This window comes from Anoplopoma fimbria, chromosome 23 (assembly GCF_027596085.1).
Source record: "Anoplopoma fimbria isolate UVic2021 breed Golden Eagle Sablefish chromosome 23, Afim_UVic_2022, whole genome shotgun sequence".
NCBI classification, from domain to species: Eukaryota; Metazoa; Chordata; class Actinopteri; order Perciformes; family Anoplopomatidae; genus Anoplopoma; species Anoplopoma fimbria.
Window position 1 is genome coordinate 18,288,761 of NC_072471.1, and position 16,967 is coordinate 18,305,727.

Here is a 16,967-nt window from a genome sequence, read left to right on the forward strand (position 1 = left end):
TGACATCTATTGCATTCTGTCCATCCTGGGAGAAGGATCCCTCCTCTGTCGTTCTCCCATAGGTTTCTTCCTTTTTTCTCCCTGTTAAAGGGTTTTTTTAGGGGAGTTTTTCCTGTGCCGATGTGAGGGAAGGACAGAGGATGTCGCATGTGCACAGATTGTAAAGCCCTCTGAGGCAAATTTGTAATTTGTGATTCTGGGCTATACAAAATAAACTGAATTGAATTGAATCCATTCTCTGCGGTCGCGCGCGCATCCTCGCGGGCTCGGCCAAAAATGGTCCTGATGCTGCGACTCGTGCGCGCGCATTACATCACTTCTCTCCAGAGCGACTGGCCGCGGGTACCCGCAGCAGCGGCGTTTCAAAAGTCCGCCTCTGTCGTCGCCATCGACTGACCGATTCGCGATTTTTGGTTGGTGTGCGCGTTTCTTTCTCGTCCCTGCACTGGCGGCCCGTCTCCCAGGATGGCCGAGAGCGAGGCAGACACGCCGAGCACGCCGATCGAGTTTGAGAGCAAATACTTCGAGTTCGACGGAGTGCGGCTGCCGCCCTTCTGCAGAGGGAAGATGGAGGAGATCGCCAACTTCTCCCTCAGAAGTAGCGACATATGGATCGTCACCTACCCGAAGTCAGGTAAACAAGCCTCTGCGTCACCACGGAGCTCTCCCCCAGTGCGTCCTCTCATCTCTCTCTGTGCTGCCCTTATGGTTATCAAAGTTTCATGTGAATATAAATGATTGCACGTTTACAATCAGTCATAGGGTTCATTAAAGTTGCACATCAGGCCTGTGTTTCATATTGGTAAGCACCGGGAGGGTCGTCTTATATCTCCACACAGGCCTTCATCAGCCACCTTTAATCACAGGGAGCCTTCAGACACGGATGTATAAACTTGGTGTTTACATCCTGCTTCTGTGTGTCGTGGCGCAGCGCTGCTGCAGGCCGGGTCTGCCGTGCACGGTGTGCCAGAGCTGTGCTGGGGTGGGTCCCGGGTCATGTGACTGGCTGGTGGGCAGCTGGAGTGCATGAGGCCAGTGCATGCTGAAGGGCATAGGGCAGTTTTGATTGTTTGTCTTAGTAATTGTCATATCTGGTTTAGCATCATACAGTCTATGTGATGGAAGACAGTAATGCATCATCACGGAAATCAATCAAGAAACCTTAATTGATGGCATTAAAAAACAAAACCATATATACAGTGCCCTAAATATTTTATCAATCTTACAAAAAAGTACATCTCTCCAACTTTTTCTGTTTGAAAAAATAAATAAAAATGTATCACTCCAGAAAGTGATGTAGGGCAATTAAGCTGGGCATCTGTAGAGCTAATTGCTTACTTGCTAGCTGGCTATAGTGCTGGTCTGCTGCATTTAGCTCCCATGTTCTCCATTTTTTCCCTCTGTCTCCCTTTGTTACACAAAACAAAAAAAATATGTTCAACAAAAAGGGAAAATTGTGCAGACTTCACCCCCTGTGAGTGAAATCACTGATCACAGCGATTACATTTGATTGAATGAGTTTTTCACAAATTTGCCATTGTAAAACTTTGGTTTAAGCATAATTGAAGTTATGTTGCTACAATACCAGATTGTTTATATTTGAAACCCAGGCCAAAAATAGTGGAGAAAAGCAGCACAGGACTGAGTGAAAGCATGCCGTGTAGACTTTATTAGAACAATGAATAATACTTGATGGGTTTTATTGCATGAATGCATTGTATATTGCTATGCGGATGTCGGTGGGTGCACCTCAGCATGTTGCTGCATCACACTGCTGTACTCATTCTGTTACATGATACTGTGAGAGGAGGCATTAGAGCCAAACTCTCCCGTGTGTGACGGGCCGTGTGCTTCCTGTTTAGGTTTTGCCCTGCGAGCATAGATTTATGCTGTGCTCTCCCATTCCATCCAGAGATCCCCTGTGCCAACCCTACATGCTGTGGAATGAAAGTGAAATTCTCTCTAAATAATATAAAATAAAAGGAAGAAGTAACAGTCTCGCTGATACACAAATTATACTTTTGCAAAGATACACATGAATTTCTGTGCAGCCACTGAAAACTCCATTTATTGGTTTTAATAGAAGTGTACATATTATCCAACATAAGGACCTGTATCTGACCAAAGAGTCACACCCACAATCCCATATGTTACTTAAATGTGCTTAAATCCAATCTATTGCATCCAAGTGACTGTCAACATGGTGACGGCTGAGCCAGCGGCTAGAAGCTAACGGTGCTAACAGCGCAAAGATAGCAACAGAGCTAACGGCTTTTATCAGAGGTGGAACCACAGCGAGGCCGCTACACTCTGCAACGAGCTGCAACCTCTATATTAACGCAGTGGAGAGCGGTTTTGAGCTAACCAATGGAGCACACTCACATGCACTAACATGCACTAAAAATACATGCAAGGCTATATCGTCTAAGCAAAAACAAGTTGGATTACAACACATACAGAGGGAGAGAGACTTAATTCGTGTCTTTAGATAGCTAATAGCTGTTTGCTGCTATATATGTAAACTCTGAATATTGTATAGATAACCTTTAATGGTGCAGCTTGAAGTATTTGCTGGCAACTAGCAATGAGGTTGCAGATTGAAACCAACTGAGACATGTTCCGTATGGTACATGTAGGAGCATGTTGGCTGAGGTGAAAACGCAAAAAGGCCCCCCTCTAGAGCCAGTGTTTGTTTTTTTCCATTCTGGTCTACCGTAGAAACATGGCGGCCAGCCCTGTGAAGAGGACCAGCTCTGTATGCAGATATAAATGGTTGATTCTAGGGTAACAGGAACACAACAAGACTTGTTTTCAAGTGATTACACGCTAAAGAAAACATACTTATTGATATCAAATTCTATTTCTGCCTCTAGATCCAGCTAAATGCTACACACTGTTCCTTCAATAAATAGAAGATGGACTCAGATGTTTCCAGAGAACAATGGATCCCGACCAGTTATGCTTTGTTTCACCAGGGCTAAAAGTACAGAGCACATGTGTCTGTCCATAGAACAATTTTTTTCATAAGTTTGTTACAGCATTGATTTGGAACGTTCCCTCGCATTTGTAGACAAAACAATTCACGTCATGTTAATGTTATCAGATCTCGGTGATCTGAATATTGCTGGTGAAGACAAATGTGTCTTGGGCTGAAAACCTTTTAAAAGACATAAGGATAGCCCACGCATTAACAACTGCATGTCCACCAAGTCAACCACATGGTTGGGATGCTGCAGTGCTGCGAAGGCCATTGGCTCATATGTGACGGTCTCGGCCAATGGGATTTGCGAGATTCTTTAAGCTGAGGGGGGGCTGGGAGTGCTGGCTGCCCTACCATTCATCATGGCAGTGTATTTATGACTGTTTTGACATCAGCCATAAGCTCAGTCATGTCTCCCTGCAGGCAGCACACATAGTCATACATGAATAACAGAGGGTCAGAATAAACTAAAGCACCAACATAGAGGAGAGAGCGTCCTCTCTGATCTGGCTTCATTCTGTGCAGTGCTGCGTCAGGCAGAGGTCTGCAATATAAAAATAAAGAGGCACTCCATTTTGCATGGGGAGTATGACTCAGCCTGTGAAACTATGTTAAAAGTGTAATGTCTTCTGAGTCACTGGAGGAGCTTTCTGCAGTCTGAGAAAGTAACGCTGATGAGGTCATTAGGGTTACCTCAGATCAGACTTGTCTATGGGAATTTGTATGAACGCGAACCACGGTATTGGAGTTTGACACATATGTAGAATCTAATGAAAAGCCAGGTCTGGACTGGCCATCTGAGCAAATTCAGCTCAGATGTCATGCCGTCCTGGGGGGAGAGCGGAGGGTCGTCTTCAGTGTTTGACGAAAATTCACAAAATAGTTCATGGCAAAACACATTGAGAATGTAGAAGTTCCCAAACCTTTTTGTACATACAAATATTTGGTCCCAAATATTTAGGAAGTCTTTTTATGAGCCTGACCCTTGAAGAAAGTCAGAAAATCTTAATCGCTACTGCATCAATTTTGCTTGTAATATCCCCAGTTTTATGGAAGTTCAATACTAAATGGCCCCTTTAAACAATACGCTGAGACCCAGCTGTACCTTTAGATATGTCCCTTCCAATATTTTGGGGGACAGAATTGGCCTTACCAATAATTTTGGAAGGAAAAAATTGTCCCAACCAATATTTTGAGAGGAAAGAATTGTCCCTAGAAATATTTGTGTGAAGTTGTTTGCAATACCTCAGAGTGAAGTCATATTAGATCATTTCGTTCGGAGACGACCCAGCATGCTAGCATTTGATTATCCCTTTGTAACTGTCTGCGTCTCCCTCGTTTAGAGACAGCTTGGCTCTCCAGACTCCAGGAAAATCCAATTAATTCCCGATCAGAACAGAAGTTTTGTCCCTTTCGGTCAGCGCACACTCCTTCTCTAAACTTTGCCCCTCACAGAGACAGTATTAATCACAACACATAGATCTGCACGTAGTTCCCGTTAGAAGGACTTTATCTGCTGCAGTTCTTCCTCAGACCTCTGGTACCTACAAGAGTCGCTGATTTAAACTACCCACAATTCATAATCAAACGAATGTGACTAAAGAAGTAAGAAAATAAACTGTATATCAAACATATACACTGATAGCATATCAAGGCTACACGTATAAATCATTTGTGAAGTGCATATTTACAACCTCTTTACAAGGTTCCCTTTTTTAAATGGACCAGCAGGAGTCCGCGGTTTGTAGCTAACCTGAGCTTTTGTCACTAGCTAACAATAGCTCATTTCAGCTGACAGCGTTGTGCAACTGGAGAAAGAACTAGAAATGGGAAGCTGCTTTTGTCTGCCTCCGTCTTAAATCAAGATTACTGGCTTTAAAACAAGAATTCTGGTAATTCAGCCCGTGTCAAGGCGTACAACTGGACCTTTTCATGCATGCATGCAAAATACATCATGACTGGTACGAATGAGAAATAAAAGTTTTCTTTTAGAACGAGAGAGAAGCTTTTCAGAAGCTTTTCTTGCATGGATCATTTAGTTTCACAGCCAGCATGTGGCCAGCCTGAGGCCGCGCACAGACACACATCATCTTCCTCTAAGAATACACTTCCTTTTCTGCAGAACATTGGCATGCTTTCAGGTTGAAAGCTTATTACATTTTTTTGAAATGATGACATTCTAATAAAATATAGAGCCTTGATCCTTCTGCAAAGTGTCCTTCAGGTTTCACATGGGGTGCTCTGGTTGCAGCCTCCAGCTTTCATTTTGTGCCTTTTCAAATTCCTGTTGTCCCAAAACTTGCGTGCGGGATGTCAGATCGAACTGTGCAAAACCAAAATGAATCAAAAGGACACCACAGACATGGCATGGCAATGGATAAAAACAGTGTAATGATGAGAAAGACTGCTTTATTGCAAGCATTTATTGCTATTTAGTTGATGGGTGACTGTTGGTTACAGCGGCAGTTTGGGTTTGAATCACCAGGCTCACTGAGAAAGTTGCTATCTGGGTAATAATACTGATGTATCTGGTTCTATATCTTTGATTTCTATTGGCGGGGTTGTTGTCCCGTAACGTATCTTCATGTAACGTCCGTATGATATCTTACAAAAAAGTTGCATTACTGAAGTACTGCATGTGCGATCCCAAGAGATTCAGCTAACATTGCAACAGTTAGTTTGGCTTGTCTTATTTTTCTTAAAGCTGCAGTTCACTTTTATGAAAAATTACTTTGATCAGATTTGCGGAAATTGTCAGCATATCCAGACAGTAGTACATAGAACAGATGCTCTATGGAAACATCTGGTTCATTCAACTCGCAAATGCCATTATGAGCACTAAAAGGAGGCGCATCGCGGATTATCTATGACATATACCGCTGACAGGAATAAGTGACAGTTCGAGCAAATATCATAAAAATATATTTTTACCAACTTTAGCTTTAAGTTCACACATTGTATTCGTCTCTCCTCGTAGGAACCAGTCTACTTCAGGAGATCGTGTATCTGGTGAGTCAGGGAGCAGACCCAGACGAGATCGGCCTTATGAACATCGACGAACAGCTACCTGTCTTGGAGTACCCCCAACCCGGCCTGGACATCATACAGGTAGTGCAGCTGAAACCAGAGGAGCATTCACTCAGTTCTTTAGCCAACTCAATCATCTTAGGACTGCAGAGGAGTTCTGGGTAGGGGCCTTTTTGCTGGTTGTAGCAGAATTACACCTTGTTTAGATGTGAAACATGAGCAGACGCTGTTCTCAATTTGAAACGGGGCACGATCAAAACAAGGCCAGCCTCGCTCGCCATCACAACGACAGCAATCAGATACCAAGTCACTGCTGGGTTTATATCTTTGGATCTGTTTTCTGAATAGTTTGTGTTGATCTGGAAGTCCTCTACTTATCTCAGATGTTAAGCTCTTTACCTTACCATCTACCATCTTAATATTTTGAAGGAATCAAAAGCTGTTAACTCCCAACTAATCTTGTTACTGATTCTTACAGCACCGATTGAAGGTCAAATGACTCATAGTGGGGACTGTGAAAACAGTTGTAGAACGTCTTTTGTGGCTCTGCACAAAAGTCTTTCAGAGTCTGAAAAACAAAAATGACGGTGTGGTATGTGAATGATGTCGGTGTAGGATCCTGTTGGTCTTTTTCTTTCAAAACTATGTTAACTTCATCCAATCAGAGGGTCGGTGGTTCGATACCCGGCTTTGGCAGTCGATGTGTCCTTGGGCAAGACACTTAACCCCAAGTTGCTCCCGAAGGCTTGCCATCGGTGTGGACTGGATGTTGCATGAATGTTAGTTAGAGTCTGATGGTGGCACCTTGCATGGTAGCCTGTCATCAGTGTGTGAATGGGTGAATGATATGTAATATACTACTGATTGTAAGTCGCTTTGGATAAAAGCGTCTGCTAAATGACTGTAATGTAATGTAATGTAATGTAACTTAAATTGAAAATGTGCATAAAAACAGCTGAATGGAAAGTACACTTAAAAGTCTCGTACCGTTTAGCAAAAAGCCTTCAACAAAAAAGTATCTGAATGGCTGTTATGACGAGTATTCCCACACCGGTTTAGGTTCCTTTTTTTGTTATTAACAAACCAAATGCACCTTTAATACTCAACCAGTATTAGAGGAAAGAAATGGGCCAAATAACATCGTGAAATAATCACCACACACAGAGCAAACACACAGTGTTAGCGTTGCGGCTGGCTGGCTTGTAACATCTCATGCTACTGTATAACAGAAAACAACGAGCACACATGCAGATGTATGTAGAACACAACTGTTTTTAAGACGAACCTTTATTTTGAAATTCCAATGACATGTCTGTGTTATCGATTTCCGTCCAAGTGCACCTCCCAAAGAGCCCATTCATAAAATTGTCAAATCACATTTTCGTTGCTTTTTGTGAGCCGATACAATTGTAACATATGGGTATGTGATAATGTGAAATCAAAATCTCATAATAGCAGACTTTATAGTAACACCAAATATGGTATCGTTGTCCAAATAATTAATTAATTATTATGTTATGATGAAACTTGTGATTTACACGGCTCATACTTTTACAATGTAGAATCACATCTTTGTTTTTGCATGGAGGATGGATTGCCTTTATGACCAGATATCATGAAGATCATATCAAGCTGAGGCTACGGGTTTTGTGTACAGTATGTGACTTTTTTCAGCAGATAAGATAAGACACACCTGGCAGCCCCAGAGCCTTCTTCAGGACTGATAAGTGAATACACATAACAGAGTAGAGTAAAGACTTCCTCCATGTTTCCACAGGAGCTGACGTCTCCTCGTCTGATCAAAAGCCATCTTCCCTATCGGTTCCTGCCCACAGCCATGCACAACGGAGAGGCCAAGGTCAGCCCGCCGGGACAGCACATATACAGCAGCCACGACTTTAGGTCGCATTAACATGCTAATTAAGAGGTTTTCAGATTTCTTAGCTATATTTAGAGGTAGGTGTCAGGTATTAAAAAATCTTGCTTTGACACTTATGACATTTAATAGCATCAGAATAGTTCAGACAGAACGCTCAAGTAGGGCTAAAAATAAAGAACAACTAGAAAAACTAAACAAGACATTGAAATTAGAAAGGTGTATATGGTGCAATACCCATATCATACAAACAAAATAAATCTATCAAAAGGTTCACTTTTCAATTCTGATGATTGTTTCCTGTAATATATTTGTATTGTCTGCTGTATTCTAGTAATCTAGTCTCAACTATATCTACTATTCCACTGGACTGCACTCCACCAGCATTACTTCACGTGTCTGATCATAGTGAGTGTTTGCTGTGGTTCTCTTCCAGGTGATCTACATGGCTCGTAACCCTAAGGACCTGGTGGTGTCCTACTACCAGTTCCACCGCTCTCTCAGGACCATGAGCTACCGGGGAACCTTCCAGGAGTTCTGCCGGCGCTTCATGAATGACAAGCGTAAGTATGCAGGCGACTGGAGAACCGGGACGCCGTGACCTCCCATCTGGTTTCAAGTCAGTGAACCCCTGTACGGTTTTGTCTCCAGACTACTGTCAGTTCATCCAGCTGCTCTGTGTGTGTCTCTCTTTCTCTCAGTGGGATATGGTTCTTGGTTTGAACACGTTCAGGAATTTTGGGAACACCGTATGGACTCTAATGTCCTCTTCTTGAAATATGAAGACATGTACAAGGTAACTTCGTTACTGCCTCTTGCATGTCTTTAAGCATGTCTTTGTCTGCTTGCTGTTACTTTGACATTATGTAACTGCAGGTCATCACCCAGAATGTCCTTCCTGAGGATCAGAGTCCTCTGACCCCGGGTGTCATTAGAAAGACAGTAAACTTCTGTAGAGTTTCGGAGCACACATTGTCTTTACCAACGAAAGAACAAATAAAGAAATACTTAACAATAAAATAGAGAAATTAGCAACAAATAAAACATATTAAAAAATGTTGAAAATGAAATGGCAAACTTCAATAAAAGCCCTACAATAAAATATATGAAGTTAGTTAAACTAATCCTGCAAACATGAGACCCTCAGACAAGAGTTCTAAAGGAAGGGCCTGGATTATACGACCCTGTCAGATTTGAGTTATATTCAATATTTGAAACATTTAAATATTAAATACAAACTGCAAACTGCCATTCATTCACCACCGATAAGACAATAGGTCGGGTGTCCCCCATATCTCACTCCTTTACTCTTTTTTGAAGAAAACACACAAACCTGGCAACTCTGACTTTATCTTATCGGTAGCAGAATGTGGAGTTAAATGTCAAGATCATTTGAGATCTGAAAAAATCTTTGTAGGGGGTCCTACAAAGAAGGGTAAATATTAATTTATTTATTTATTATTAAACAAATACATTATTTGAAAATAATAATGATTATTAATTTAATTTAATAATATATATATATATATAAAGGCAGCACCTTTCGGACATAGATCTGGTCGTCTTCTACCAAGGTCTGTGAAGTGCAAACTATGTTTAATAAGAGTGTGAAAATAAACAAATTGATGTATACTACCTTTATGGAAAAAGCAAAGGAAAAATAAATCAATTTTACAGCCACAAATTTGCTCTTACCCTACCTAGTCCCAGAGGTCCATCTGAAAAGTATAGGAATATATATATATGTATATATGCTTTAAAATGCACAATACCTGTTCCACTGAGTAACATGTACCACACATACCTAAATCTACACCTACACCCATCATTACCCTACAGCCATTACCTATTTTAACTCTCACTTTACAGTTCTTTATGTTCTATGAGCATTATTGTGTAAAACTCTCCAGTCAAAGAAAAATAACATGATATGCCAAATCAATATTTACCAAAGGTCACTTTTTTACATAATCTAGAGTTATGACATCTACGAGGCACAGTCTTTTGTCCTCTCTTTTACAGATAGGCTGTTCTCAGAATAGATTCTGAGACTTCATTTTACAGATGCACAGTGTCTGAATAAAGAAATGATCCTTTATTTAATGTATGCCATTTGAAACATATCGTAGATGCTAGTTATTTATCTTCTACTTGATATACTCGCTTTTTAATGTATTAAACTGCATGGAACTTGTCTCCTTATATGAAATATATGTAATTGTTTTAGACAAAATATAAAAATATAAAATGTAGGCTAATCAACATAATTTGTATAGTATGTGTATTTATTGTCTGTGTAGTTGTATAGTATGTGTATTTATTGTCTGTGTAGTTGTATAGTATGTGTATTTATTGTCTGTGTAGTTGTATAGTATAGTATAGTATGTGTATTTATTGTCTGTGTATTTATAGTATGTGTCTGTATTGTCTGTGTAGTTGTATAGTATGTGTATTTATTGTCTGTGTAGTTGTATAGTATGTGTATTTATTGTCTGTGTAGTTGTATAGTATGTGTATGTATTGTCTGTGTAGTTGTATAGTATAGTATGTGTATGTATTGTCTGTGTCTGTGTAGTTGAGCTGCTGCAACACTTGAATTTCCCCCATGGGGATCAATAAAGGAATATAATAATAATAATAATGTCCAGACCATCCGGTTCCCCGTCAGTAAACACTGATAACTCTTGGAATGTTGCCATTGTTTGTACCTTTATCTCTAAACCGCTGGCTCAGCACTCTGCATAGCCAGACTGACACACATTATCATTCTTCTATGGTGGAAAAAACGCTCTGGCTTGTTTGTGTTTCTTTTAACCAATCAAAATCATCTTGGGTGGCGCTAAGCACAGGATTCAGGAATGGTGCTTTGCAAAATATATAGTGCAGATAGTAAAGAATTACGCATGATATATGTGGCCAATGGTAGCCTTAAACCCACAGGCTCCTGGTTAGTCAGACACAGTAGGGAGATAGTTAGCTTAGCATAAAAGAGCTAGCCTGGCTCTGCCCAAAGCTAAGGAAATCTACCTACCAGCCTGTTGTAAGCTAACTGATAACTAGTTATTATAAGCTAGCATGGCTGCAAACCTGAATGAAAGCTAACATTTGTAATGTTATGTAAATGTTAATATGTTAATATTCATTATTCATTTTATTGTGTGCTCTTTTATTTTCATGCTTTAGGAACATTGTTTTCTTTAAACGTTAATGCCAATAGAGCCACAGTGGATTGAAGTGATTAGAGTTTAATATCACAGTTTTAGGTCATAAATCCTAAACTGAACACACACACGTGTACATAACCCAGGGCTGTAAACTGATAACCGATATGTTTTACTGTTTCTTTTTGATGAATGGCCCACACAGAGCTGTACATTTCGTCCTCACAACTGTCATGTGTCTACAGCCAGTGGGTCTCACCTTTGCACCACATAGATTGTGTAAGCTTAAGGAACTGTGTGGTCTCCAACAGCCGTGGGCGGATGCTGTTTGGGGAAACACAATCACTGCCTTGGTGTTATTCAGGAATTGAAGAGGGAGGCAGTTTTCTCTGTATTTGCGTTCGATTATGGCTTGCATAGATTTCCCTTTTTTTAAATAACCTCTCCCCTTTCCCCTCTGTCCACTCCAGGATCCGGGGATGTTGGTGGAGCAGTTAGCCCGGTTCCTGGGTGTTTCATGCGACAAGGCCCAGCTTGAGGGCATGGTGGAGAGCTGCAACCAGCTCATTGAGCAGTGCAGCAACTCAGAGGCGCTGTCCATCTGCAGGGGTGAGTGGGAGAGGAAACAGAAGAAGGAAGCACATCACTGCTCGGTTCCTCTCTTGGCCAACTTTCTAGCTCTCTGACATCCGAGGCCCAAAAGGGCTTTTGTTGCAGCCGACGAGCTGATCCACCAAATAAGTCTTTGAAGAATTTTATTACACTTTCTTCTTACACTTGAGTTCCTTCAGTTTATGATTTTACAGTTGATGTCCCATGATTTGTGGTAATCTTGTTTTGTTTTGTCAATTGGGTAATCATCCCAACACCATCTTGTAAGGACACGCACACTACTAACCCAGTGAACATCTCAAAGTTAGTCAACCAGTTTCTTAATTACTTTCAAGATCCCAAAGTATTGTAGGGAAACACAAAATAAATCAGCCTGAATTACAGAGAAACGTGTAAAAGAATCATCTAGAGTGTTTTCAGTTGGATTAAAGGAGATTTAGGTTTGCTTTTCCAAAGCATCAGGGCACTTAATAACAGTTAAATTTATTTGAATGGCAACTGTCATGCAAGAAATGCAGCTATACATTAAGATAGACATAGAATAAATAAACGCAAAACGGGGCTAATTTTAGGTACTACATATGCTGCTTGCAAGAAGCGTAAGACTGCATTGAAATCATAATCTGAAAAAAGTGTTGCAGGGTATACAGACATTAGAAAGCTATCGGTACACCCTGCAGTTAAAACCGGACTATATACCTTGTTTAATTAATACCGGCTCTTTAAGAATGACCGTGTTAAAATAAGTCTATTTCCTATCTGCTGCTTCGATGTGCGACACCAATGTATCCTCATACAACGGTTCGTACGATAACGCACGAAAAATGTTCTCCTCATTTTTTGGTGAGTTTTCCTACGAAAGCCAACAACACGTCATTTTTGCTAGTTATATGCATACATTTAGGTACATTCGGTCTTCTCAAAATAAACTTCCGTCTTCACAGGATTTTTTAATGAAAACATTTTTAATTAATAAGAAAAAATGTATGTTCTGTCATTGATTACTCCATTACTTTTCCTGATGTTTAAGGATTTTTCCGTGGTATCGTTTTGCTATCGGTATCAGATATTTATGCAGGGTATCGTTTCAAAGTCATAATTTTGGTATTGTGACAAAACTATCTGAAAAGTAACCAGTAAGTGTCAGATACATGGAGTGGAGTGCAAATGTTTCCTTCTGAGAAGTAATAAAGTAGAGGTAGCATAAAATGGAAATACTCAAGTTTAGTATCAGTACCTCACATTACAAGTACAAGGCTTGAGTAATTGTACTTCTTTCCACCACTGAGTAAGATCACTTCTTTCTAATTTCATACTCCCTTTTTTTCATTTTCATACTGTTAATGACATCACATTTATCAGATTTCTCACTGCTGCTTCTGAAACCACTGAAGGCTTTGTACAACTTTTTTCTTTCTTTTTTCACATGTAGATGTAGACTTTCCAAGGCCTGTAAACTTACTTTGATGTGTTAAAGTAATGAACTCCACTGTAATGAAACTATCATCACTTGATCAGTGGTTGTTTCGCCCAATATACACGATTATGGACAAATAGGCATTCTGGTGTTAAAGTTATCAGTATATCTCAGAATGCAATAGAATGGACCAATAGACTCACACACCATATGCGTCAATGATTCTCTAAGAGATTTTTGAGGGGTTTTCTAAGGCAACAAAACTATGCAGTACTCAACATTGACTTGGTTTCTCATAGGACATGGACAACAGTCTCCTTGGTGAGAGTCAAGTGTTTGTTTGACCCATCCAACCTCCCCCTTCTCACCCAATATGTCCATTGCTCAAACAGTCTAATAATGCCACGGATTGGTTTGCATTGAAGTTAGTTGATAGCCCAAGCTGATGACATCATCAGGGTTATTTTTTCAGACAAAAGCTCCTCCAGAGCCACAGAAGACATTAAACAACTATTCCCACAGGCCTCTTCATGACAAGTAGATTGACCTTTGTGTGTCAAATCTGGTGGAGTGCACCTTTAATGGCCGGCTTTGAACTGTCTCTGCCTGTCACCACATGTGATTGTTGGCATGCTCGTACACATCAACACAATGTTGGTTAACATGGTTAGCAGCCCTGTAAAAAAATCTGATGCATACGCATGGCAATTGTATAAAACAAACACTTCTAAATAATGGAGTTATAAAGTTTTCTGAAGCAGTAATCGTGTGTAAAACGTAAAGATTTGTTCGTGATACTAGCAGTAAACAGATTGGCCTGGACTGACGTTAGAGTCCCGATCTGAACCTGATTGTGAGTGCGTGGAGAAAATGTATGTCAAATGATACGTTTCAAATCAGGCACACTACTCTGGACACACATGCAAAAATAAACAGCACAAGCAAAACACAAGTTATAGTCCAGTTCAAATTTTCATGAATACAATAAGTGCAAGAAATGCAAATACCTGGAGGACTGGAGGATTTGTCCTTTCCTATTTGAAGTAATACACTAATTTAAGATGGGTCAGAGATTTGTCCTGTACAGTCAAAAATCCACATTGTACACACTACTACTATACTATCTATATAAATATCTATATAAATATATATGTCTCTGTTAATATATATATACATATATACATATATTTTTTTGCTATGGGGTTCAGTGAGATGGCGCACAGGAGTTAAGTGTGAGGGCTTTAAGTTGGTCAGGACGATGCAATGGAAACTCTGATACATGCTGTGCAGCGTGCATAATGAGATTATAGTTACATCAGGATTAGACGGACAGGTACGCAGAGTCTGGAAACCAGTTTAACAATTGTATTTGCCCTTTCAAATATCCCAGTTGGAATGTTATTGATTTATATACTTTTTCCATTTTAACACACACACACACACATCTTCATTCATTGTCAGACAATGTAAAGTCAGGACTCTAACCCCCAGACTGAGCTGAGAAGGTGGCTTTTGAGAGCAGGACAATTCTGAGACACTGTTTGCACATCAACTATTTGGTTTCCATGTTCCAGTTGGTAGCCATAATGCACCACAATGTTATTTGCCTGGCGTTCAGCTTTCTTTGTATTCCTTTGAAGACATAATTATATAAATGTGAGTAATGGCGGATCTCCTCGCACTATCACTCTTCAAAACTAGCATCCACTCTGTCATCCTCTCCTTCTTCTTCTTCATCTCGTCAAATCAATTGGAGGCGAATAACGCCACCAACAGGACTGTAGCACTGAACAAAACCGGAGCATGTGCAGTTAACATGTTGACACTTAAAGCGTGCACATGCAGGAAAGTAGGATTTGGCCTTAAGAAGCACAGGACGTGTGATTGGCTGATAAGTGAGGGGACTGTGACAACACCACGGTCATGAGAAGTAAAATTATGAGATAAAGCTGGACTTAAAAATGTCATTGTGAAATCAAAACAGTTTGAGAATAACATGGAAATGATGGTGATCCAATACAATAAAATCCCAAATCACTTTCACCTATATGATTATTTATTTAATAACATCCTTTTTTATATATATTAAATATTTTACACTTTAAGCCTCCATAGATATTTAAATAGGTCATAGGATCTTCAAGTACATGGACATGGATTTGAGGTTTTGGGATGATTATAGCCCCGCACTGTGGCTTCATGTTGCAACTACACCACTGATAGGTTGTGTAATCAGTTATTTTAACCAGCATCCACTTTGATTTATTCCTCCTTGTGTCATTTGTGTTTATTCCCTGATTCTTCACTTTTGGTTTATGTCACCATTCCTATTTTGATTTGCATGTTTTACTTATAGTTTTACTTATTTTTTTTTTCAGTTGTCCCATCTGATTCTTTTTCTTTTAGTGCATGGAAGTCTGGTTTCTGGTGTGCTAATAGGCTTAACACACAGCTGACAGCAGGCCGTCTGATCGGTCTCACACATCTGTAAGCCACAGCAGGTGAGTCAGAGCCACGGCAGGCGGCCTTCACTCTGCAGCTGAGTCATCAGAGGACGGGACTCCATGAGTTCAGACCGCATTTTAAATGAACAATAAACCAGGTCGATAACATGCCGAACAGATATATTTTTTTGTAATATTAGTAGTAGTAGATGTATTTTATCTAGCCATCAACTAAATTAATGTATCTTAAATACAATCTAGTATACCATATGAGTGAAAAGGCCCAGGCAGAAGCACAGTGCTTATATATGTCTATCCTACATTCTTATCATTTCGAAAATAAAATAACAAAATAAAAATAATTTAATAATTTAATCATATGACATGCTCAGTCAACTGAGGAAACATGGTTTAGTGAATCTCACCGCGCATGATCCATTAAATGAAAAATAAAAGATCTGAATGCAAGGAAGGAAACAAGAGAGAAATGAGAACTCCACCTGTAGATGACAGTGAAATGAGTTGGAAAGCCCAAAACAGATTATTTTCTCTTGTCGAAAGATGTTTTGTCTTTTCTTCACTCCTCTTACAACTAATTGTTGCAAAAGCAGCGTTCCAATAACCTATGTTTCCATTTTCACTTTTTATTTTGAATGTTAGTTCTGTTGTCCTGTCCTGTCGGGTTACTGGGTTTACTGGTTATAGCATTTAATGGCACGGACGGTTATTCTCGTGGCTTCCTTGACAAATGAAGAAGCGTTGGTTTATTTGATAATTTCAGTTTTGTTATTGTAATGAAAACATGAATAGGTACTCCCTACTCTCTGTGCCCTAAACACAGTGTTTCTATTGTGAAATATTACTGGCCCCCTGATCTGCTGTGTGGTGATTTGGTTTGGTTAACAAATTTCTACAAACCCTCTATTGAATTAGCACAATAAAGCACTGGCACTTTGTTGTTATTTAATTCTGGGGCCTTGTTGCCCTGTTAGAAATCGAAAAAGAGATCGGTTTCAGGTGTCTCTCTCCCTGTGTCCTCCCTGCAGGTCGCGCCGGTCTTTGGAAGGACGTCTTCACGGTGTCGATGAACGAGAAGTTTGACACCGTGTACAGACAGAAGATGGGCAAGTCCGACCTGACCTTTGACTTCTGCTTGTGAGGAGTGACCGACCTTCCTCCTCCGACCCCCCCACACTGATCCACTGCAGTACACCAAAACCCCATCTGCTCCTACTTCTCCATCTGGTCGACCAGTCTGAAGTTTAATGGATCCAGTCTGACAGCGGGATTACACGGAGAGACTTTTTCCCCAGAATGCAACCTGTCTCGAGTCAACGCGTCATTAAACGTCCCGCCCTGGTGGGGCGATCGAAACGATTCCATATTTATCAGGAATTTGCTGAAATGTCTCAATCAGTAGTTCAACCAAGCCTCCCTCAGCCCATACCTC

The 16,967-nt window shown here is 40.3% G+C and overlaps 1 protein-coding gene across 1 annotated transcript; it reads left to right on the plus strand.

Moving 5' to 3' along the window:
• The first annotated feature begins 465 nt into the window (after nt 1-465).
• On the plus strand, nt 466-16,676 carry sult4a1 (sulfotransferase family 4A, member 1). Its single transcript, XM_054624971.1, has 7 exons — nt 466-634; nt 5,958-6,088; nt 7,785-7,865; nt 8,320-8,446; nt 8,585-8,679; nt 11,515-11,653; nt 16,564-16,676. The coding sequence occupies exons 1-7, from the start codon at nt 466-468 to the stop codon at nt 16,674-16,676; spliced, it is 855 nt and encodes a 284-aa protein (XP_054480946.1).
• The last annotated feature ends 291 nt before the right edge of the window (nt 16,677-16,967 follow it).

Bases quoted from the DNA above. Each gene is read 5' to 3' on its own strand.
- sult4a1 (XM_054624971.1), top strand. From the start codon at position 466: ATGGCCGAGAGCGAGGCAGACACGCCGAGCACGCCGATCGAGTTTGAG. The intron at 635-5,957 runs GTAAACAAGCCT...CTCTCCTCGTAG, and splicing joins CGTCACCTACCCGAAGTCAG to GAACCAGTCTACTTCAGGAG. The intron at 6,089-7,784 runs GTAGTGCAGCTG...ATGTTTCCACAG, and splicing joins CCGGCCTGGACATCATACAG to GAGCTGACGTCTCCTCGTCT.